The sequence below is a fragment of the Gambusia affinis genome, linkage group LG04 (assembly GCF_019740435.1).
Source record: "Gambusia affinis linkage group LG04, SWU_Gaff_1.0, whole genome shotgun sequence".
NCBI lineage: Eukaryota > Metazoa > Chordata > Actinopteri > Cyprinodontiformes > Poeciliidae > Gambusia > Gambusia affinis.
In genome coordinates, this window is record NC_057871.1 from 21,477,507 (window position 1) to 21,501,818 (window position 24,312).

The 24,312-nt window shown below is 42.0% G+C and overlaps 2 protein-coding genes across 5 annotated transcripts in view; one reads left to right on the forward strand and one right to left on the reverse strand.

Annotated features, from left to right (window-relative positions):
* nthl1 (nth-like DNA glycosylase 1) lies at window positions 1–3,244 on the reverse strand. Its single transcript, XM_044114380.1, has 6 exons — window positions 2,942–3,244; window positions 1,875–2,128; window positions 1,620–1,790; window positions 1,372–1,531; window positions 1,017–1,122; window positions 1–360 (listed from the first exon to the last, which is right to left on the reverse strand). Exons 1-6 carry the CDS (start codon window positions 3,207–3,209, stop codon window positions 111–113), a joined length of 1,209 nt encoding a protein of 402 aa, XP_043970315.1. The 5' UTR covers window positions 3,210–3,244; the 3' UTR covers window positions 1–110.
* The window catches only part of tsc2 (TSC complex subunit 2), a 27,216-nt gene continuing 5,875 nt past the window's right edge, over window positions 2,972–24,312 (forward strand). The window contains exons 1-31 of one of the 4 annotated variants that reach the window (XM_044114284.1): window positions 2,972–3,108; window positions 5,075–5,233; window positions 5,720–5,806; window positions 5,924–6,034; window positions 6,626–6,773; window positions 6,917–7,034; window positions 7,231–7,279; window positions 7,882–8,007; window positions 8,122–8,195; window positions 8,296–8,422; window positions 9,591–9,734; window positions 9,826–9,963; window positions 10,039–10,142; window positions 10,228–10,309; window positions 11,025–11,180; window positions 11,262–11,375; window positions 11,469–11,591; window positions 11,684–11,790; window positions 11,870–12,038; window positions 12,515–12,637; window positions 12,721–12,855; window positions 12,947–13,136; window positions 13,217–13,310; window positions 13,390–13,492; window positions 14,812–14,906; window positions 17,868–18,008; window positions 20,911–21,072; window positions 21,267–21,437; window positions 21,708–21,820; window positions 22,098–22,340; window positions 22,419–22,667. In XM_044114284.1, the coding sequence (XP_043970219.1) occupies window positions 5,099–5,233; window positions 5,720–5,806; window positions 5,924–6,034; window positions 6,626–6,773; window positions 6,917–7,034; window positions 7,231–7,279; window positions 7,882–8,007; window positions 8,122–8,195; window positions 8,296–8,422; window positions 9,591–9,734; window positions 9,826–9,963; window positions 10,039–10,142; window positions 10,228–10,309; window positions 11,025–11,180; window positions 11,262–11,375; window positions 11,469–11,591; window positions 11,684–11,790; window positions 11,870–12,038; window positions 12,515–12,637; window positions 12,721–12,855; window positions 12,947–13,136; window positions 13,217–13,310; window positions 13,390–13,492; window positions 14,812–14,906; window positions 17,868–18,008; window positions 20,911–21,072; window positions 21,267–21,437; window positions 21,708–21,820; window positions 22,098–22,340; window positions 22,419–22,667 (3,931 nt within the window). In that variant the 5' untranslated portion in view covers window positions 2,972–3,108; window positions 5,075–5,098. Of the gene's footprint in view, window positions 3,109–4,351; window positions 4,518–5,074; window positions 5,234–5,257; window positions 5,368–5,719; window positions 5,807–5,923; window positions 6,035–6,625; window positions 6,774–6,916; window positions 7,035–7,230; window positions 7,280–7,881; window positions 8,008–8,121; window positions 8,196–8,295; window positions 8,423–9,590; window positions 9,735–9,825; window positions 9,964–10,038; window positions 10,143–10,227; window positions 10,310–11,024; window positions 11,181–11,261; window positions 11,376–11,468; window positions 11,592–11,683; window positions 11,791–11,869; window positions 12,039–12,514; window positions 12,638–12,720; window positions 12,856–12,946; window positions 13,137–13,216; window positions 13,311–13,389; window positions 13,493–14,811; window positions 14,907–17,867; window positions 18,009–20,910; window positions 21,073–21,266; window positions 21,438–21,707; window positions 21,821–22,097; window positions 22,341–22,418; window positions 22,668–24,312 lie in introns of those variants that run through there. The other 3 variants (XM_044114283.1, XM_044114285.1, XM_044114286.1) reach the window with 3 other exon arrangements.

A 24,312-nucleotide genomic window follows, 5' to 3' on the forward strand; every position in this document is an offset into this window, starting at 1 on the left:
TTCCTGTAAATCCCTGCATGTGTTTAATTATGAAACATATAATGTGTTTTTCTGGCCAACATCATAAATCAGCAGTTCAGTGTTTTTTTGGGTTTTTTTTATACTCCTTCTTAGTCTGGTGGTGTCTGGTTTGCTGCTGATTTACTTCTGGCATCATCTTCCTGTTCAGATTCAACCTTAAATTTGCGCGATGGACCTGGAGAGCGTGGCGATCCGGGTTTGGGTCTTTTTGCGGGAGAACATTTGTGTGCAGATGGACAGCTGTGCTGGTTCAGACACACGGAGCAGAGTGGGCTGACTGGAAGACAAACCTGCTGCCCAAAACCAACCAGCAGCCAGTTGATCTCGCTCCACAGCTCCCTGCAGCAGAAACAAAACAAAAAACATTCAGGTGAGGCTCAAACAGACTTTTGTTTGTCCACCGGGGGGCAGCATAACAATCTACAAAAAGAAACAGAGGCTGATTTTTACATGTTGAAGATATAACACTGAAAGTGATTCATTGAAAAATGTTTTTGTAGCCACCTGATAAACATAAAGTCTAAAATAAACTAAATATTTTGTATTTATTTATTTAAGTCCACATATGAAAAAAAAATCTGTATAATAAACACTGAAAGAGAGAAAGAAAGGAAGAAAGAAAGAAAAATAGAAAAATGGAAAAAGGATGGACTGGAGGTAAATGAAAGGAGAATTACAGAAAGCAGGAAAAAAGACAGACACAATGATACAAGTAAGGAAAGTCAGAAGGATAAAAGAAAAATGGACATAAAAGGAAGGGAGAAAGAATGGGGGACACAAGGAAGGTAGGACATTAGGAAGAAGAGAAACGAAGGAAGAATGCAAAGAAGGAAAGGAAGGAAGACAAAGCAGAAATGAAGAAAGGATACATGGCATGCAGAGGGAAAGAACAAGGGCAAAAGTAACTTGAACTAAAAGCAAATCTTTAAGTAAAAAAAGGTCTACAATCTTTTTGAGTCTATTTTTTAAAGCTGTATCGGACATGACTTGGTTACCTTGGCAACCACTCCTCCAGGGCCTTGCGTGTGTCTTCTGGGTTCTTGGTTGGTTTCTTGAGCCAGCCCAGCCTGTTGGAGATGCGATGCACGTGTGTGTCCACTCCTAAACACAAACCACCAGTGAAGACAAGGCCCCTCAGGGAGCACGCTCACACTCACGCACACACACGCACACTCACACTCCTGCAGCTGTGGGTCAGCTTAGAGACGAGGTCCTTTAGAGAACAAGGTTCGCCACGTTGTTCATCACTATCCAGGCAACACTTTATTCATTTCTTATGACAGATAGCTGCATATATTTACATTTTGAAACTATTGCTACTTCAAAATGGCCACCATTAGTGATAAAAACCTATGCCAGACACTTGGTCCCAGGCGATGTCCATAGCCAGGTGGGCCATCTTAGGTCCGACTCCTGGCAGGCGAACCAGACCCTCCACGCTGTTCGGGATATCTCCCCCGAACTCCGTCACCAGCATGGCCGACGTCAGCTTCAGAAACTTTACCTTGTTCTGCAGAGGAGGAGAGGTTCAGTTTTGATTCCTAACTTTCTGAGTAAACAGAAGAAATTAAACAAGCTGGTAAAATCACGGGCGTTACCCTCCAGAAGCCGACGGGATAGATGAGCTCTCCCAGCTTTTTGTCGTCGGTGGCGACTATATTCTCTGCAGTGCAGCCATGCGCCCGGAGCCTCTGCATCGCTGCGCCCGTCACCTGGTCCTTTGTCTGGCTGGACAGCATGAGCGACACCAACACCTGGAAACGCCTCACCTGTGAAAATCGACGGAGTATTTAACTCCACAGACACAGTTTATTGTAGAACTTTAAAGCAAACACGACGCAGCTCACACCTACATGTGCGGGGGCTTGTGTGTCGTAGCATTTCTCAGCTCCCATGTTGTCCACTGGGGCGTCTCGACGGCTCCTCATTTCACGGATGAAACCCAACTGTTTCGTCCAGTTCGGAGGCTCCCAGTGCTTCGCCTTTACCCGGGAGGCGCCATCGTCTCCGTCATACTCCACCTTAACCTGTCTCCTCCTGCGACCGCGAGGAAGCAGCGATGACGCTTCAATCTCTGCGACAGGCCGGAGGCGTTCCTGGCACCCATCTAGACAAAAGAAAACATAATAAATGGAGTAAACATGGCATCAAAAAAGAGAAGGAATACACAAGAATGCATTTATAAGAGACTAAATGTTATAAACATGTCAGTTATTTGTTCATTTTATGACTTGCAGATCTGTCTTGTAACCAATTAGGTCATAAAGGGCTTGTGCATGAAAACTGATGGGCAGAGCTTTAATCAGAGAAGCAGCCTATAAGTTCATGGTAACTCTGGAAGAGGTGCACAGATCCACAACTCAGGTGGGAAACTAACACTCCAGATCCCCCTAAACACACCACCCCCAAGGTGAAACATGATAGTGGGAGTATAATGGTGTGGGACAGAGTTAATGGGGAGAAGGATGGAGTTAAATACTGGGCAGTCCTAGAGGAAAACTTTGTCAGAGACTGCAATATATCTGAGACTAGAGTAAAGGTTCACCACTGCAACAAATCCACACAGTTGAGAATTTGTTGCAAGATTTAAATATAATTTTTACCGAAAGTCTCTCCCATATGACCGAGTTTAGACTGTACCACTGATACTCTGAAGAGTAGCTTGAATCAACAAAGTTAGAACTTATTCAGTACGAAGGCCGTCTGGTGACATGGGAGGAAAAAAAAAAAAAAAGCAAGTCGTAGCCACGACTTAACATCTGGAGGCACAACTTTTATTATTTTCTTCTCCCATGTCACCAGACGGTCTCCGTACTTTAGACTTTACACATGCGCAAATAACCTTATGCAAAGTATTTAAATAAGGGCCTGTTTCTGTTTTGTCAGATTTATAATGCCAGTGTTTCTAACGTGAACATACCGCTGGATGAAGGGGTCAAAGAGGGCTTCTCTTCGGATACTGTCGCCTCCACCGCCTCCACCTTCACCTGCCGTGCAGGAACGGCGTCCACAGCCCCCTGTCTGCTGCTGAGTTTGGACCTCAGAGAGGCCGCAGGTCCACCGCCCGCACCGTGACTGCTGCTCCGGGTGAGAACAGCGCTGCTTTGCATGAAATACGGAGAACTCATTTTCAAAGTCTGAACTACATAACACAGTGTCCTCGTCTCACAGCGGACATTACGAAGCATTGCACAGGGCAGTACTTGAAGTCAGTTTCAGGATCGTAGTCTCTCAGCTCCACGGGGGATTTATAATTCTATGAAACATGTTTAAATATATATGAGATTATACACTGCTGTAGTGGTAAACTACAGATTTTTTTTTTTTTTTTTTGACGAAAGGCATCATTTTCCAAAATACCATGTTAAAAAAAACATTATTGCTAATAAACTAAACAAATAAACTTTTCATATGCAACAAAGGAAAACCAAATGTATAATTCACAATTTCTGAAGTTCCACCGTCTTTGTTGTTGAATATTTGGAATATCACTTTTTCTAGAAATTTTGAACATTTTTACTTTTTTGTTGTCTTGCACTATGGCAGGGTGTCTAAGGTCAGGCGTCAATGGCCAGGATCCTGCTACTTTTGGTTTGGTCCTTGGTTCAGCACAGCAAATGATTGTTCATTTTCAGAGCTCTGCAGAACACATTTGCACTTGTATGAAATTAAATTGGGTATATAAAGTCTGTTCAAAAAGAATAAAACATGAAACTGAAAAATACTCAATTTCAAGCATAAATTTTTGTTTTCAGTATCAAAACTTTTTTTTAAATTTCAGATCTTGTCATTTTAATATTTTGTGTTTCAATCTTTTTTCAGTTTCTAATGTCTTTTTTTCCAGTTTAAAATATTTGTTTTCATTTTTCAAAATATTTTTTTCTGTTTCAATTTTTTTTGTCAGGTTCCTTTTTTTTCTTTTGAACAAAATTTATTGCCCCAACTTAGCCCCATACAAATCACCTTTCAATTTACTTGTAAACGATATGTTCAGGTTGTGTTTGAGTAAATACACAAATGGCTTCCCATAAAAGCACATAGAAGACGTCATAAATCAATAAGAAGCCAACTTCAGCAGTTAGCACGGTTAGCTAACACTTAGGCCAATAACTGTAAAAGCTTCATTTTACATAGCTTGTCAAAGACTTTCCTTCAATAAATAGTTTCACCGTGGTTTATAGTACCATAAAAATTGCTTACTTGTTTTGAAGACACGCTTTACTCACAATAAAAAACTAGATTGGGGGGAAAAAAACACATTCAACTGTCCTAAAACTCCACTTCCCATGAGGGAGCGCGGCAAGCGTGTTTTCACAGGAAGTGTCGCTTGTCAGAGCATTTATGTGTCATCCGGTTGGGGAGTGGAGGTCTGGGAACAGGCTTTCGGCAACAAATAGTAAGTTATATGAATGCACAGCAGCAGCGGATGGCCTCTTTGACTTCCAAAGGGTGAAGCATTGGATAAATGTAGAAGACAGCGACTGCGCTTCCGTAAGGTGAGAGAAAAAAGGCCCAAGAGGTGTCGCTATCTAGTTTAGGTTCATAAATCTTCCAATACGAAAGCAATGTTAGCCTGTGTGAGGAATGGCAAAGCACAGCAGAGCCTTCAGCCGAGCTATTGTCCGTTTCTTATGATGGCGCATTGTTTATGGTGTCCTTGCAGTCATGTTTCCCTGTGGCAGGAGGACACCTGGCACAGATGTTGTTGTTGTTGTTGTTGTTGGACTGAAACAGACCAGCCGTTGTCTGGTTCCTCCCTCCCTCCTCTCTGTCAAGTCCACATGACAGTAAACTCCTAAAAACAGACCTCTGGGTTTACACATTTACAGGCCACTCCGCGACAGCATTAAATGACCTGTTTAGACTATACACGCCAGTCATTTAGAAAGAACTAAATATGTTGTTTTCTCACTGTTTTATATTTGGTCTTGTTAATCTCAACAATTTATAGTTTATGGAGTTCAAGTACAACACAGCAAATTGCTGATTTGCAACCTCTTATCACTATATCTGTTTTAAAAACTAAATGATGGCGTCCTTGTTTCTTTTTCAGAGGCAGCTTTGAAGGACCTTCGCCATGAATAAGCAGCAAAGCAAAGAAACGCTCAAAGAAAAAGTGAAGGGGATCTTTGGGCTCGGGACGCAACGGCAGCAAACGAAGCAGTGCGACTCAAAGCTGCCAGAGTTTATAATCACAGCCGACATAATAAAGGTGAGTAAAACTGCGTTTCTGTACATTTTTGTTCAATCCTGGTTTCTGGTCCTGTCCCTGGCGCTCTTCCTTCGTTTGTGTCTTTGCAGCTGAGAGTTTCCATGTTAAATGCAGCTTGAGATACTTTGACTCTGGTGAGACCGGAAGCCTCTGTCGGTGCAACCAAGCTGATATTTTGCAGATGTTTTGTGTCTGGTATCGAAGGGCCATTCTCCATGGTCATTTCAGACAGATTACACCATGAATTCAGTGAAACTGGTGAAAAAATATCAGTTGTGTTGAATATTTCAAGGCAGAATGTTTTGTGATAGTTTTTGTGGGTTTAAAGGTGAAAGTTACTTAGAAACCACAAACAGAAGTTTTGATTAATAAATAATAAAAAAAAGAAATTAATCTACTCATGAATATTTTCAAGGATTTTGATCTTACCTAATACCTTCCCTCATATTTTGCATGGCACCTTTGCTTTTTTTTTTTTTTTTGCAGGAACTGCATCCTGATTGTGGCCTGAGCAACCGCATCCGGATGATGAACCAAATCTGCGATCTGGCTAAAATCAAAAAATTCGAAGAGGTGATTGACGTGTTTTTGTTTTTCTACTGTTTTTTTTTTTTTTTTTTTTTTTTTTTTTTGTAAGAGCAACATTGTGAATCTTTGGTATTCACGAAAGCTGTGATTCGTGTCGTTCAGAATGCAGTGGAGGCTGTGTGGAAAGCCGTGGAGGACATGCTGTCCCCGGAGCAGCCGCCAGAGGCCCGACACGCGGTCCTGCAGCTCCTCAGGGCCATCATACAAGGACAGGTAGACACGATTCATTTTGAGCAGCGTGTGCAAAATCTGTACAATTTAAAGGGCAGTATAATATTTGTTTCAGTATCTGAGGTCGAAACAAAATCCTCAAACAAACAAACTTGGAATGAGAACAGCTGGACCCGGTGCAAAAGGAGAATGGCATCAGAACGGAGAACTTAAATCTGGGCATCAACAACCAATAGCATGCCCATCTAGGAAAGAAGCAGTGATGATGAGTTGCCATTAAGAAGGACAAACAAAATAGTTTCATTTGTGTTTTTTTTCTTTTTTCATTGTGCTATGGCAGGTTCCAGATTCCATGCAGTAGAAACAATAAAAAAAGGTATTCCTCAGAAATTTAAATTTGAAATCAGTTCACAGACTTCAGACACAGCTACAAGCAGAAGGCTCAAACAATAAGAGCATGTCATCAGTCTGATGTTACACACACACAAAATGTCATAACATCTCTAAAAGTGTCAGATAGTGACTCCCAGAAAATGTCATAACATCTCTAAAAGTGTCAGATAGTGACTCCCAGAAAATGTCATTTTGTTCCAGTGAGTCCAAAATGGAGTAATCAATGTGGTTTTTTTTAAGGGTGAGTGGCTCGGTCCTCTGAGGGCGTACTTTTTTAAGGTGATCAGAGACTACCAACCCTGCAACGAGGACCTTTCAGAAAGACTGGAGGTGTTCAAGGCTTTGACTGAAAACGGGAAGGATATCACATACTTGGAGGAGGACATAGGTAAAAAAAAAAAGAGTAAATAATTTCTTTTAACTAGCAGGTTTTTCTTTTGCATTTTAACACACCAGTCCTAATAATAGGTTTGCTTCGCTTCTCATTTCCACAACGACTTGAAAAGTATTCTTCTCCTCTATCTCTCTCAGCACGGTTTGTCCTCCTGTGGATGGACATAGGTCTCACCTCAGACTTTCTCCATGTTCTTGTGAATTTGGTCAAGTACAACAGCTGCTATCTGGATCAGAACGTCTCCAGCATGGTGCAGTAAGTTTCAGTAACACTTAGAAATGCACTCATTGCTGAATGGGCTTCAGGGTATTTTTAGAAACTCCAGAGACTGAGGGTTTTATTGCCTTCTTTCTGTCTGACCCACTTCTGTATAGATGCTTTTTTTTTTTTTTTACAGTTTGTTGATATTTTGCATGTTGAAAACCTCATTGGCCGTCTGTGCTTTCTGCAGGAAAATCTGTCTTCTGTGCAACAGAACAACGTCATCCACTGACATAGAGGTTGGTGTCGTCTCTATGGTCCACTTCTTAAAAAAAACAAACTGCTTTTCTTATTGAAATATTGATTTGTGTCCTTATACCTTTTCTACTGTCGGGCTTACAATACTCTACAGGATGATCCATATTGGATAAAGGTTATAGATATTTCATATCCAGATTTCATTATAAGACTTTATTTGTGATGCCAGGAGAAGACATGGTTTCAAATAAAAACTAAGAAAAACTACATTATGATCAACTGTTTAACCCATTTCACTTTAACTTCTGACATTTTTCTAAACTAATTAATAGCTAATAATTTAGTAATTGAAATAAGCTTAATTAATAGCCACCGTAAATTTAATAGGGACTGTGGTCCTCTGGAATCCTATCCAGAGTTTACAAATGTATTAGTGCTCCTCAAGAACAGTCAGTGACCTTAAAACATTAATTTTTCTCAGGTATCTTCTTGATCAATCTTCCCTTTTACACTAAAACATTCAGAAGAAACTATAAAACTAGCAGTCATAAGCAGTGGTGGTACTCGGTTGTAATATTTCTGTGTAGTTGAGTTGCATGTTAGCGATGCTAATCGTAGTTTTGGTTGTGTTTCTTGCGTCCAGGTGGCGCTGCAGGTCCTGGATGCCGTCGTGTGCTACAACTGCCTGCCCTCCGAGTCCCTCACCGTCTTCATCATAACACTCTGCCGTACGGTTAACGTGAAGGAGTTCTGTGAATCCTGCTGGAAGGTGGGGGAAGGGAACCGCTGTAGATAAATATTTGTTTTGATTTTAGAAATGCTTATACATGTGGTTCTCGTGTATTTTTAAAAAAATTTCCTTTTTGCTGCTGTGTGTCTTCAGCTGATGAGGAAGGTTCTGGGGACGCATCTGGGCCACAGCGCTATTTACACCATGTGCCGCATCATGGAGGAGAGGTATCGTTCTTGTCTTATTTTTTTTCTTCTTCTTCTTCTTTTCACTAATGCTTTGTTTGAAAAATAAATATCCTGGTGTTTAAAGTGAATTCTTCACCAGGGTGTACATGGAGGACGCTCCACTGCTGAGAGGAGCCGTGTTCTTTGTGGGAATGGCTCTGTGGGGCGCCCACAGACTGCCTGCTCTAAAAAACACACCAACACTAGTGCTGCCGTCTTTCTACAAGGTAACCAATGTATTCATGTTGAGCTACTCACACACATTTACAGCTTGAATTGTTCATATTCCAATATAAACACATCTGAATCTGAATCTTCCTGAGACTTCACATGAATGTTCCAAATATGACTTTTCCTCCAAACATGAATGTTCAGGATGACTATCCTTGGATGTGTGTCTTTGTTTTGCCAGTGGGCCCCACTAGTTCCCCAGTTTTTACTGTGCATGCTGCAGCCACGGCGTTTAATAGCAACCGCTCTCCTTCTCCTTTTTGACCGAAACAGGCCAGCAGCGGGATGGTTTTTGGCAAAACTCGATACAGAGAAATGTCAAAATTTGCGCAGAAACATAAAGGTAGAACCCCAAATAATCGACTTGCACAGTTTATTAGCGATGCTCACAGTGGGAGGTGGAAAGACTTCCTGTCTCATTCAGCGTTATGGCAGACAGATGCAGAAGGAGCTTGTTTATGTACCGCTTTCTGTGTAGTTGTGAGCCTTGTCAAGCTTGTCGAGTGTCTATATTTTACAACAAAGCTGCATAAAGTGCATTTTGGATCTTACACCGCACTCTGTTTGGACCATTTCTCTTTTCCGTTTTGGTATGGCTGCCATTTTTTTTCTGTATCAACTGACTACTTCAGGATGACCAGTGGCGCTCTCTGTTGGATGGCAGCCAAACTGCAACACCGAAAGAAGATCTAGACTAGAACTAATTTCCATCTAATAAAGTATTCCTTTTTTTGGCTTCCAGGTGCTTATTGGTCTGAATATTATATGTTCTGCCATTCTGCTCTTTTCAGATAAACACAAGTATAACACTGTGATTGGCTTGTTAATAGTCAGGGTGTCCAGACTGTCATGGTCTGCTTAAAACAGAATATGGTTTCAAAACAAGAATAATACATTGTGCTTCTTTTGTTCCAGCATCATAACTTGACTCATTTTGAATCATCAAAAATATATTGAAACAGGTTTAATACTTTGTCTTACAAGTAAGAGCAAGATGTAGTACTCTGCTTTCATCCAGCTGCCAGACAGCAAGCAGCAACAGACGACGGAGAGGCATCGTTGCTTCACTCTTAGGCTAACGCACTTATTGCGTTCATTTAGCATCCAGCCGAGTCAGACGGACCTGCTGAGTAATAACTGTGGCCGCCTGACTTCTGCTTTCAGGCCATGTCATGTGCCAACGAGGTGGTGTCGTATGAGATCGTCCTCTCCATCACCAGGCTGATTAAGAAATACGGCAAGGAGCTCCAGGTTGTCACATGGGACATCCTGCTGGGCATCATAGAGCGGCTGCTGCAGCAGATTCAGGTTCACACAAACATAACGCGCACGGAGAGAAGGTGGGAAACCAACAGGTCTGTAGAGACTGAGCTCGTTTTATTTTTGTGTGTGTCGTCAGATGATAGGCAGCGCAGAGTTGAAGGCCATCGTTTATGAGCTTCTGACCACAGTGGAAGAGCTGTATGAGCAGAACGGCTACCACGGCTCCACGGAGAAGTTCTTCAGTCTGGTGGAGAAATGTGCAGACAAGAGACCCGTTCGTACTCCCCTGCGTTTCATCCTCTCCTCCAGGTCGCCTTCCGTTCTCATTTTTAATCTCCGTGTGCGACAGGACGCCTCGGTGCTGACCCTCGTCTCGTACAGAGCACAGTCCATTCAGCCCGCGAAGGATGGCTGGATTCAGAGCCTCCACTGCCTGATGGAGAAATTCTTCAGGTAGGGCGCCCTCTGTCGGGAATCAGTTCACCTGTTTCGGCTTTGATCGGACTTCTAATGACTCCTCTCTTTGTCACTCTGGAAGAAACGAGACGCGCAGTGGCATCAGGATCAAAGTTCTTCACATCCTGTCGTTCGTTCTGAGTACTAATCGCCAGCTCTACGAGGTTTGAACACTCAGCTTCATTTTTTAGTAAATTCAGTGCACTGATCAGATGAAAGACTTTCTAATGTGGGCTGTTTTCCACTTCAAAGCTATTTAAAAGTTAGAAACTAAGCTTGCTTTTAAGCATCTCTCTACTTTTTTGACGGGTGGTAAAGTTTGATCATTTATGTTAACTTTCGGGCTGCAACTAACGATTACTTTAGTCAACAATTATTCTGACAGCAGATGTAAGAAGAAAAACCCTCACAAGCCTTTTGTATACAATTTTAGAAAAATAGCAAATGATGCAAATTAACGAATAATTAAATTCCTTTGCTTATTTTGAAATTTCTAATTTTATTGCCTAAAATACAACAACATAGGATTTCTTTAATGAATCTGAAGTGGTTGAAGCTGAAACTCTGCCACTTGAGACGTTTTGGCTAAAACATAATGTTTTTCTTTTAAATATATATATGTTTTATATGCTTAGGACTTTTACTGCTCTGTATGATTATTTATTTATTTTTATTTTTTTCCAGCAAATGACGTTTTTTTTTTTTTTAGTCTGAATACTCCGCTAACAATTAATCGATTACTAAATTTATTGAATACAATTGATTATTTCAATAACCGATTAATTGTTCCAGCCCTGATTAATTTGATATAAAGTAAAGATTTCTCTAGAAGCCCCTGCTCTTTTTTTTTTTTTTCCCATTTTGTTTCTTTTTCTGCAGGACGAGCTAATTGAGAAGGTGGTGATCCTTCAGCTCAGTGGGATTGCTGAAGACCGGGACCTGGCGGTCAGAAAGCAGGCCACCCAGCTGCTGGTGGACCTCGCTGAGGGCTGCAACACGCATCACTTCACCAGCCTCCTGGACATCATCGAGCGGGTAAACGCAGGCAAAGACGAGATCTCAGAGACATTTAGTCACTTCCAGTTCAGTCAGGTTGAAGTCTAGTTCTCCGTACAGGTGGCCAGTCGCTCTCTGGTTTGCTCTGGATCCCTGGAGGCTTCTGACCCCACAGCTGACTCTCCCATGGAGGATGTCAAGACTGCAGTGCTGGGGCTGCTGGAGATCCTGCAGGTGCTTCTCTGGCAGTGTTGTGTCTGTTTTTACATAAGTCTGTTATCGGTGTGGAATTGGATCATGAAGAGCTCTTATTCTGTCCTGCAACAGAGCAAACTTTACAGCCTGCCAGCCAGCCATGCCAGTCGTGTTTATGAGCTGCTTATCAGCCACTTGCAGCTCCACTACAAGAACAAGTACTGCTCAGCTATCGCTTCTGCTGTTAGGCTGCAGGTAAAAGCCAATCAGTTTTCTGTTCACGTTTAATCTCTGCTCAGCTCCGGCCTGCTTTATTTATTTCTTTTCTTTTCAACTTGTTTGTTCAGGTGTTTGACTTCTTCCTGATGATGCGTGCCGACTCTCTGCACCGCGTCGGGGTGCCCAACAAGGACGGAATGATGAGGTTCAGCCCTTACTGCTACTGTGATGCTGGGTAAAAACGGAAACGTGCACAAAAGAAGCCCGTCTCTCTCGAAGCAGCCTGACCAAGACAAAACCGTTTTGTTTTTCAGGGAGCCAGAGAAGCGGGTTTGCGATAAGAAGCCGTCTGGTTCCATATCGCCCCCTGCTGGCGGTCCGGCGGCGGCTGCTGCGGCTCCTCCTGCTTCAGCAGCCTCCATCCGGTCAGCCTGTCTTCCCTACGCGCCTGCCTTCAGCGTCCTGCTGCAGTGCCTCAAGATGGTACACAGAAACGTTGAAATAATGCAACACAGTGGTTCCTGTCCTACATTTTTTATGTAGGACAGGAAGGATTTACTGTGGAAAAACTAATAATCACAGGAGCTTTGGACACATTTGTAGACATAAACTAGATCAAGATTCCTATGCACACTTAAAGTTTAGAATAAGTTTTTATCATGTTCCAAGTATTGATCAGTTTTAAAAAAAGGATAAAATGTAATAAGTCTTCATAAGTACATTGATTTTAACACATAAGTATATTGAAATGGTTTGTTTTATCCCTTATTTTTCACTTCATTGATTTAGCATTTTACCCCCTAATATTTTGGGATTTTGAGTTGGCGACTGCACGCTCATTACTCATTATAACTCAGAATTGCATGAGTAAATATATTACAGTCTCTTATTTAGTTTTCTGGTCCAGACAGGTCAGCGCACACAAGATTTCAGTTTGGTTTCATTTATTCGTTTCCCAGGAAACTGACTGGAAGGTGATGAAACTTGTTCTGGACAAACTGCCTTGGATGCTGCAGTACAAAGTGCTGCTGCTCACCTCGTCATGCAGCTTGGACCAGCTCTGTTCCACACTCTGCACCATGGTAGCACACACACACACACACACACATTAACGAGTTCACAAACCAGTAATCGTTGTTGACCCGCATCGTTTCTGTCTATAAAGGTGACGGACCGTCAGATCTCGGAGCGTTTGAGAAAGATGCCCGAGGGTTTTTCCCGCACAGACGTCCAGCTGGCTGTGGTTCCCGTTCTCACGGCGATAACCTCTTACCATAGCTACCTGGACCAGTCCAGACAGGTAGACATTATTAGGTTTAGAATTTTAATTATTTTTAGATTTCTGATTAATACCGAACCTTCCTGGCTTTAATTTCCTTCTCCTACTGCAGAGAGAGTTGGTTCAGTGTCTGGAGACCGGCCTCATCTATCGCTGTGCCAAGCAGTGTGTGGTGGCTCTGACGATGTGCACAGTGGAGATGCCTGACATCATGATCAAGCTTCTCCCGGCTCTTATAGTCAAGCTCACCCACATCTCTGCTACCGTTGCCATGGCGTCTCCCATGCTGGAGTTTCTCTCCAGTGAGTTCGCAACGCTAACCTGTTCAGTTCTAATCTCAGACTGAAAGTGTGTAATGTTTGGGATCCTCTGTGTCTTGCAGCTCTGGTGCGCTTGCCCCATCTGTACGCCAACTTTGTAGCCGAGCAGTACGTAAGCGTGTTCGCCATCTCGCTGCCCTACACTAATCCGTCCAAGTTAGTGCCGTCACATGTTAATGTGCATTTTGTCAGCTGCACAGGCTCTCTCTGATTTATTTCTGTTCATCCCTATCAGATTCAATCAATACATCGTATCCCTGGCCCATCATGTGATCGCCATGTGGTTCATACGCTGCAGACTCCCCTTCCGCAAGGACTTTGTTCAGTACATCACCAAGGTGAAGCAAGGCAGTCATTGACGAAACTTATTTTTAACGGTTCATGATATGATGAATGTTCACATTTAGATTGGAAACAGTCTAGGTGATTGGATTGGGTCGGGTTGTGTTGGGCTCAGGCTTCTGTGGTGCGTTTAAAAAGCCTGGAATACATACAGAGAAAACCAAATGAGAATCCACTATACAGTTGTATTAAACTACTTATTATAGTCTGAATAGAGGTGTTGAATCTTATGTTGACACAATACATTTACATTTCATTGCTTTACATTTACATACCAAGAACAAAACATGCAAATTTGTCCATTCTCATTTTAGTTACAGGCTTTGTTAAAATATCAGCCGCCATTTCTGTTGTTGGACAGTATGAGAGAGTTATTTTTCCATCACTGAGTGCTGACCGAATAAAGTGATGTCGAATGTCAATGTGTTTGATGATAGACCGGACTTTTAGAAACAGCAATTGCACCTTGATTGTCCTCAAAAACTGTCACAGGTGCATATTCACGTCCAAAGTCCATTCCATTCATTAGATTCACAAGATAAATACTTTCCTGTGCAGCAACAGCCAAAGCAATATATTCTGCTTCACATGTAGATAAAGAAACTGTGGATTGCTTCTTGGATTTCCGGGAAATAATAGGTCCAGTTTCAGATAGACTTAAACGGTAGCCAGTCATACTTCGTCTGTCCTTCTGGTCTCCTGCCCAGTCTGCATCACAGTATGACACAAGTTTAAGATTTAGATCATTTCTCTTGCAGCATAATTCCTGATTTAGCGTACATTTCAGGTACCTCAATTGACAGCGTGTTGAGGAAAGAAAGACGGATGCAGATGTTTATAAATGCGTGTGCAGCTGCGCCCTGCTCCGCTCCTGTCAGTCACAGCGGATTTCCACTTGACTCTCACTGTGGTTACAACAAGCAACAAAATGAAGCTGGAAGATGTTAAACAGAAGCTGAAAATGGGAGAAGTTACTCAAATTATGGAATAAAACCGAAAGCAGTAAAATCTTAATTAAAATATGTCTGTTTTACTAATTACAGTAAAACAGGTTGTAACGGGCTCAGGATGGGTTGGATTTTTTTTGTTGTTTTTTTAAAGTCCTGATATAAACTCTAGTTTTGTATTTTTTCGAATTCTGTGGACTATGTGCCACATTTAAGGTGGAAAAAAACCTCAAAATAATTTGTTTTACTCGTTTACATCACATCATCCTGGCACTTAAACCCAAATTCACGCCTGTTCTCAATGTTTGCCTCTGGACTGACTTGCGTCGGCACATTTCAGAGTGACGTCTGGAAATGTTTCTCTGCAGGGCTTGCGCTCCAACGCCTTGCTTCCGTTTGACGACGGACACGAGCAAAGCCCTTTCCGCGCGCGGAGCACCAGCCTCAACGAGAGACCCAAAAGGTAAAGCACATTTCCTCCCTCTGCTGACGTAGCAGCCGGCAGCGCCGCACACAGCCCAATGTGGCCGATGTCAGGAGTGACGGGGGGGTAAATACGCTGATGTGTTTGACTGCTGTGACTCCTCTCGGGTTGCCATGGTGATCGTTATTCCTTCTACATCTTCTGTTCGCATTTTTAAAATCGGTTCTGTCACAATTTGTCATGCAAGTGATTCATAGTGGATGCTGTCACTTGTGTGATGTTGTAGTATTTACATTTTTTTTAGCTGCTAGCATCATGTGATTTGGCTGTTTGTTTTTTTGTTTTTTTTGTACTTTGTTTCTCACTCACTACTTTACAATCATACAAACACCAGGATGAGATCAGAGAAAAGCGGAAGTTCTTTCTTCTTTCACTGGTGTTTGTGGTAAGAAACACATTCCATGTCCATGAGGGGAACTCTTGAGTTGTTCTTTGAGCAAGTTGTTTCTTTTCCGTTTTTGCAGTTGAACCAACTAAAAGAAACAGAAGTACAAACACGGCTAAGGATGCTAACGCTTTGGATGAAGTCTATCCAGCTGAAATTTAACGACTCAAAACATCTTCTGAAGGGAGAGCTGTAGTTTTAGAAATATTGTAAAATAAAAGCAGAAACGTTATATTAAAAATACCGTTTTATGGACTGGATCTTCATGTCACTAGAAAAATCAGAAAACACCATTGAGTATTAGCTCTACTTCCACCTGAACAGCATTAAAAAAATATTTAATGCTTTTCGGTATTAAATAAAATCAATACTACGCGGGTATTGATTTTTATTGCCTGAAAGTAACTGGAGCTAGTTAGCAAATATTGTTTTGTTGGAAAAACATGCATATATAAGAGATTAGTTTGGTTTTGAACATAAGGTCAGTTCCTCTAAAGAACCTCATGAAAAATACCAAACAAAAACGCCTCTTCCATCCTCCAAAATGCTTAACGAATGTGGTGTTTTCACTAATATATGGGACTGATATTCAGTACTGCATTGGCAGTACGGTGCCTTTCAAGGGGAATTTGCAACTTTAGAGTTTGTCAAGTTGGAACCATAAATTCCTGTTTTGTTAATGTGATAGGCTAACACAAAGTGCTACATATTGGTGAAGTGGAAGCAAACCCATGCATTGTTTTCATCGCCGATACAAACCTTAAAAGTGTAGTGTTCATTTTAATCTTATACCACTAAATAAAATTCAGTGCAGCACGATGTCCGGTCTTTGATTGTTTTAGATCAAAACATACTGATTTGGCATAAAAGCCACTGGATGTCTGTGGTCCTATTTACTATCAAACTGAATTAGTGGTAATTTTTGACTATTTTTGTGTTGGGGAAGATCACCTCGAGGGCCTCCGGCTGCATTTGGACATTTGGTATGTAATATAAAATGTCTGTGGTTGCAACATGATAGATATGACAAATGCAACTGGAATGAGAACCTCTGTCAGGTTCTCTCTGTGGTTCCTCTACTAATATTACACCAATAATCAATATTACGCCACCTCCAGTAGCTCACACATGGCATCATCATCCTTGTGCTTTTAATGTCTGCTGCAGGATTGGTGCTCAGCACGTCATTACATTAATTCATTCAACGCTGGTTTACTTTCAAGATTATTATTTTTAAAAATCCAAAGCTTTTCTCGCATTTTGACCCGCTGTTCTCCAATCCACATCTTTAGTCCATTAGCTTGATTTTGTTCAATTTCTGGTGTTTTGCTTTCTATTTTGCAAAACCTGTGCTTTAGTCCTGTCCTGGGCCAAAACTGCCACAATCCAGTAAACGTATGTTTACTTCAGTCTTATGGATGTGATAATTTAAGAAAATGGAGATAATTATTTGTAATTAGAATTGACTGTAAATATTTGACTGTCTAAATATTGACAATCAGTAATTTAGACTGTCAGTTTCTTAAATACAGAATAAAAATAACTGTTTGTGTGCTAAAATCATGTATTTTTGTAACTTAAAAAATATATTTTTGTACTTTAGTTCATGAAACAACAGACCAATGGCTTTGTTTTTAGCAGGCCTTGCCCCGCCCCCTGACTTTGACAGGTAAAGAGTACAGATAAGCACTTAAACTTGAGCATTTTGATCAGATTTAAATCATTTAATTTTAATGTTTAACTGCAGAATATAAATAACATCTATAACATTGAGTGTTCTGATAAAACACAAAAAATGTTTTCTGATTAAAAAGGAACACATTTCCGTTTTATCAGAAATGTGTTATATGTTAAAATGTTAATATTTTAGCATACTTAAGCATTTATTTAGCAACTTTATTTATTTATGGATTGTGGCACTTTTGGTCCTCCATACGACCCATCACTACTTCTATAATTCTGTCACATTAGTTGTTTCCGTCACTTTGAACCTGCTGAAATGTGTATTTTGTTGCTCTCCTGAATACTTCCTGTGTATTTTTTGATTTCTGAGTAGCAGAGGCTGTTTGACCCTCTGCTTTGTAGCTGGTGTGCTTTATTTTTGGTTTTACCCTTTCTTAAATCCTCTTTTCTTTCTCCGCTCTCCTGTTATCTGACTCATGTTGTTCACTGCTGTTAATTTTCACCTTATGTTTGTTTTTTGTTTCTTTATTTGACCCCTCCTCCTCCTCTGCTGCCTCCTGCGATTGGGTGCTGCGTTGTGGTTGTGGTTTTGGGGTGGTTGTGTCATCCTGGATCCTCCCCCCACATTGCTCCTGGCCCCTCCCCTCCTTTGATGTCTGTTCTCCGTGCCCCGCCCTCCTCCCCACCTCCTCTGCGTGGCGTTCGCCCCCCGTCAACTGCTCGTGTTGCTGCGGTGCTCGGGTGATGATTCCTGCTGTCTCCTGGTGTACATTTGAAAAAACCACTCCTTCCACTATTGCTCCCAAACCACTTCCATCGTCATGACAACCCACCCCTTTACCGCCCAACGTATTGCCCACCTCGGCCACCAGCCTGCGGGCTGGAAAAGTGGCAAAGCCGGCAGCATCTGTAGCCAATAGCAGCAGCTCTCCAGTTAAAGAGCTGAGGGACCTTTCGGCCATGGAGGCTTTCCGCTCCCGCAGCATCAGCGTCTCCGAACACGCGGTTCGCAGGTTAGAAAAGAATCTCCTTGGTAACGAAGCAAAAACAAAACAAACCAACAATAACAGCTTAAACACTTGTTGCTTCCTCCATGGGATGGTTGATGGGGGGTCAGATGGGTCTGTCGAGGAGTCGTAGGGGGGTTGTTGTAAGCGGGACTCCTGGAATGGGTGGTGCATGCTGGAGGAAGGTGTGTGATGGCCTTTTTGATTTGTTTCCGGCTGCGTCTGTACATGTGCTGTTTTGTTTTTTTTGTTCCTATGATTTGCTTTTGCATGCCGTGTTTGTTGAAGCCATTGGAAAACATCATTATCCACTTTGATGTTTTTATTTTTTGTTTTTATTTTTGCTCTAACACAAGTTTTGCTTTTTTATAAAAAAAAAAAATATATATATATTTTATGACTTGTTTGCACCTTTTTATTCAGCTTTACGTTTTGCTGGGTGAATTGCTGACTGGTTTCGATTGGCTTTAGTTGCAAATGAATGCCAAGAGGGACTGGTGCCGAGCACGTGCGTTCAAAATGGCGCCGTCTTTATTTCCCTTTTTACAGCAACTGCGACCCACAGCTTTGGTCTCTTTCGCTCAGTCGGGGCGGGGCGGGCACTTCTCCTTCCTCTGCCAATGATGGGCACAACAGCTTTGTTTGCCTGCTTGACATCTTTTTGGTTTCATTTGGCTTCACTATGACCATGGCAATCTATTAGGCTGGGATGATGCGAGTAGCTTGGGCTGAGGTGAAACTTTGACTAAAAAGTTCTCAATCACCGCACACAGATTGTGTCTGCATCACTTGTTTGCCTCATTTATGCTCGTGTGTCTGAGTAAAAGGAGATTGAACGCTGCAGTTTAATTCTGCCACAGAGCCTTGGAAAAAATATTCACACTTCTTGAACCTTTTCACTTTATGACCAGAAATAGCTGCATGATACTGTGGGATTTTACATGATGGGCCAACACAAATAAGAGCAGTGAAAGGAAAACATATTATCTCTATCACAGATATTTTTCTTTGCTGAATCTGGAAATCCTTAAAGGGGCGATGTCATGTATTTTCCATAAACACGGTGCTGTTTTATAGTTACAATTAAGTAACTATTACCTTTATCTGTTATAAAAAAATACTGTATATATCAAACAACTTTAAGAGAAATTTGACTTTGCAGTTTGATGCCTTGAAATGATCCTCCATCTCTTTAAAAAAAACTCCTCCTCTTTGCTATATGCTGCAACACTTAGGATCGTTGGACTGAGAAATAGTTTGTATGATGAGCTCAGCAGATATTCCACCAATTGCTGCTGCCGCTAGTCTGGAGGAGCTGAGTGGCATAATAGCTCAAGTTCATTCTGATTGGACGGAGAACAGTTTTGCGACAGATTCTTAGTTAGATATAGCTCTGGGTTTTGACTGGACCATTTCAACGCATGGTGGCTCTTTAAAATAAACTGTTCTAGCATAGCTCTGGCTGTCTTCTTCTTGTCAATATCTGCCATAGTTTCAGCTCGTCTTTTGGCAAACAGCTGTGAATAAATTAGTCTACAGCTGAGCTCAACTTAGCCTCAGGGTGTTGACATTATTTATAAGAACCAAAGTTGGCCTGAATACTAATGCCGACCACACTTCTTGATTATGTTTCACAGTTATGTTATGTGTTATGTTGGTCCATCACATAAAATTCTCCCAAAATTCAGTTCTATAAACAGAATTGGTAATAACGGACATATTACGCCTCAGTTTCCCAACAGATGGCAGCAAAACAGTGAGGTGTGTAACTTTTGGTTGACAAACTGTTTTATTAGAAAACTGCAGTGTAGATCTTCTTAACCTGCTTTCATCTGTTAAAAATTTAAGTTTGTTTCATTTTGTTAAACATGTGTCCATGTGGGCACCAACTCCAACATGACCACATTTAACACTTATCAGTTTTATTTTTCCATTGACTGTTTACTTTAAAAGCATAGAAATATTTAACTTTGACAGCTACAAGTTTGGAGTGTTGACTGGTTGTGTTTTTATGGAGTTTGTGCCCACTGCATGTTAAAAACAAATTAGTTAAAGAAGAAGAAATAAAGGTAAGAGGAGGAAAATATTGTAATTATGATTTAATTCAGTTTCCAGGGCTTGGTCTGAATGAGAGTTTTTTATGTATTTATTATTTCTCCTTCTAAAAGGACAATATTTGTAACATGAAGCCATTTTAATTATTAATTTTTCTACTTTTGTTCACAGACCTCATGGTCTGGATAGAGAAAGCAATAATAAACAAGCAAATTAGCACATCAAGAGGAAGATGTAAAGCTAAATTAATTCACTTTGATGCATTCAGTTAATATTCAATTGTTTCTGGCCATCTATTATTTGTAGATACAATTTCTTTTGTAGGTTTTTCTGTCTTAGTGATTTGGATTTGAAACAGTCTCGGTCCACGTGACGTGTGGCTCTGAAACAGTCGTTGCCACCACAGGCTGCGTCTTGTTTCCGTCTAAATTCAACTGGACACAGATAGAGATTTGACTCGCTCTTAGCTGTTCCGTTCTGTCTGACTTGAGTCAAAAATATATCATTCAATTAGTCCCTTCAACAGATCTGCCTGCATAAAACTAGCCGCACAAAAACAACCTAAAAATATGTGTTGCCTCTGCGCTCTCTCAGACCAAGCTGCAGCCTTTTCCTGTGTTTTGTGTGCTTGATATAAAGTCCTATCATTTTATGTTTAAGCGTGCATATTAACGCTCTTTTTGCATGTGATGTAGGTAGAAACATGATGACTGGTGTGTTGTCTCTGCATTTTTTTAAAATTCCCATTTAATTCCCGTTGTCTCGGAGCATGCACGCCTACCTACTCTGAGTTGCATCCCTTTCTCTTGCTCTCCTGCTGTTTAGTAATCTCTCTTTATTTCCCGTCTTTTAGGATGCACACTTCTACCACGACCTGCAGTCTGGGCTCTGCCGATGAAAATGCAGTGACTCAGGCCGATGAGGGACTCAAGACCGTCCACCTGGAGCTCACGGAGACGTGTCTGGACATGATGGCGCGATACGTGTTCTCAAACTTCTCTGCTCTGCCAAAGAGGTTTGTGGTGGTCTGTGTGTGTCTATCTCTGATCAGATGTTTGAATGGCTCGTCACCGGTCGGGACTGAACGGGGCTGGAAATGGTCCGATTTCGGCCACCAGCTGACTTCTCGTGCAGTTTCAGTATTTCTGCTGGATTGTTGTATTTGTTGAGTAAAACGTTAAACGTCTCGCTCCCCCGCTGTCGTCTTAGGTCTCCGATCGCTGAGTTTCTATTAGCCGGAGGTCGCAGCATGACCTGGTTGGTGGGCAACAAGCTTGTCACCATCACAACGAGTGGCGGTGTCAGAACGCAAGCGTTGCTGGGAATGGATATGTCGGAGCGTCTGGGAGGAGGAGGAGCAGGAGGAGGAGAAATGACCAGGTGATGCTGGCTTTTGTTGTTTTTTTTCTTTGACCTATCTTGACAACCTCGCATGTACTTCTCATCAAGCAGATAACACAAGAAGGTGTAAAATTTCCTCTTAGCTGTTTGTCTTTTAAGAAAAAACACATCTATTCCATTTACAGGCAGTTTTAGAAACAGCCGAAATTTCCTAGAGGCAAATATCATTTCCATTTTTTTTTCTGCCTTCTACCATTTCGCTCAGTCTGCAAGGATCTCTGAACTTCCTTTCCTCCGTTGGGTTCGCAGGTCAGATCCGTCTCTTCACACCCGAATGACTAAAGAGGCTCCGGCCAAACTGGAGTCGCAGTCCAGTCAGCAACAGAACAGAACAACCCGGACCCGAGTCCGCTCCAGGTCGGGTAAGACTTGCTCACTTTTCCAGACGATCACCAGCCGTAGAGCTCCTGAAATCAGGTAGCTTTCATTTCCTCCTGGACGTGTCACTCTGTTCCTGTGTTTTTCTGAATTTTTCAGACTTTTGTTGTGTTATTTTTATTCTTATTCTCTAAATAGTTGATCTGTGTTCTATTTCCTCCTCTTTCCGGTGTAAATATCTCATCAGAGCATCTTTTTGCCTGCACTCCAGCGTGAAGAACGTCTGTCTTTGCGATTAAAGAGACTCCCCTTGTTTTGCAGGTGGTCACGCTCTGCGTGCCGGTCCTATTCCGAGTCTCAGTCCTCTGGTTTCCCCCTCTGAGGGAGAGTTGGCCTCTCCTCTGTCTCCTTCCTCTGGCCCCACCCTGGATGGCGTCGGTCCTCCCTCCTCCACAGCTGCCGCTCTGTCCGCCCCTCCTCCGCTCAAAGACAACCCCAGCCTCGCCGAGTTTGTTCCAATGCTCACTCAGGGCTGGGCAGAGATCTTCATACGGAGGCCCTCAGGTACATCATCCCTGGGCCAGGCCCTTTGTGTTTTTGTTGTTTATTTTTAATCCACTATTATAACCTTTGTTACCTCAGGTAACACCAGCTGGCTGATGTGTCTGGAGAACCCACCCAGCCCCTTCTCCTCTGAGCTGGGCAACATGCCGCTGCAGGAGCTCTCCACCGTCCTGATGGCGATGGAGGGAGTGAAGGAGCCTCCCACTCAGACAGCCAGCGCTCCGACCAGCACGGCCGCCCCAGCGCCAACGTCTGCCTCCGAACCGCTCACTCAAACACACAGCAGTGCCGGAGGAAAGGCCAACCCTTTTCATCGCTCCAGCACCGGTGAGTGGCAGAATAAGGAGTCTTGGCGGACATGTTTGTGGTCGTGAGTTGGATCTGAAGTCATGGATTTATGATAAATCTGATGAATCTGTGTCAGCTGTCTGTGGACAAATTGTGGGAAGGTTTAACAGCTACAGATGCTAAGTATGTCTGGTAAGTAATTATATCCTCCAAAGCACTACACTCAGTGCCACCTTACCTGCCAGTGCTCAGTCTCAGTGGAACGGTTGCCAGATGACCAGCTGGTAAGAAAACGGACTAATCCTTTTAATCGTCTTTTTAATTCTGTAATTTTTTTGCAGCAATTTTGTTCTTTTTTTCTTCTTTTTTTTTTATCCTGGACTTCATTTTTTGAATTTATTTTGTCTTTACTCTTTATTTACTCCCATTATCACATCTTAATTTTTCACTCTTTTTTTTTTTTGTTTGTTTTTTCTCCCCCAACGTTTTACCCCCTTGTTCCTGATTGGATTCTTCTCATGGTGGGAATGCTGGTTTGTGTTTGGCTGTGGTGTGTTTTGTGGCTCGATGTGCCCCTGTCCTCCCTCTCCCTCCCGTTCGTCCCGCCTGCAGTGGGCGGCTCGCTCTGGTCTCTGGGTATGGCCAGTGGCCCCCCAGGACCTCTGGCTCCTGGCAGGTTGCACAGGAGCATTTCCTGGGCAGGTACCGTCATCATGTGTGACCCCCACACCTCTGCCTCCCTCCTTGCTTTCCAGAAAACTCCTGGGGTGGTATATTTCTCCTCGCTTGTACAAAGCAGTGGTCTTTCAGACACAATGCAGACACTTTGGTGTCATTCTGGAGATTTTGATCTGCAATATTGAACAGATTTAAGCAAATGAGACAAAAATGCATAACATCCGTATGCATTTAGGAAACACAAATGAACTTTTAAAACAGTAATTACATAGATAATGAATATCTTGCAAAATGTTTTCTTCTTTTTTTTTCCACATACAGATTAAATATTACAAGAATAAAGTGATATGAAATGAAAGTCTTAATCCTATGAAAATAAAGTTGTATTATTTTGTGAATACATCTGTAATGTCACCAGAATAAGGTTCTGGTAAACACATCAGCTTATAATCAGGAGCAGGACACAGCCTGCTACTATTATGAATTTATTTTCTCATCACTTCGACGACCCTGGTGTTCTTACAACTTGTGATATTGACTTGTTTTATATTATTTTGACTTTATTCTCATAACACTTTGACTTTATTCCTGCAATTTTATTTAGTCTTAGCCCGGCCCTAATGCTTTGTGATGCGAGACGCCACTTTCCCCTGAAGTCTCCTCTGAAAGCGTCTTTAGCTTTCTAAGCTGGTGAACTCCTGATGGGTTCTTGTAAATAATGGAGCTCAGAAATTCACAGTTGTCATTGGAAACAATTATGAAATCACTGAACTGCAAGTTTGTACTTTCACTCCAAGTGAAATACGAATTAAAGGAGCATCTTGTTAGTTTTCTATCCTGCAAACATGAAATAAATCTCTGTTGTGTCTTACGACGGGCTGTTTTATGCTCAAACTTTGTACAAGTTGGGAACCTCACCGTCCCTGCTTTCCGTGAACGTCTCTTCCTAACCCTGGAGGGAAGGTCATCTGTGACTGATGACTAAGTCGTGCCTGCTCTCGGATCG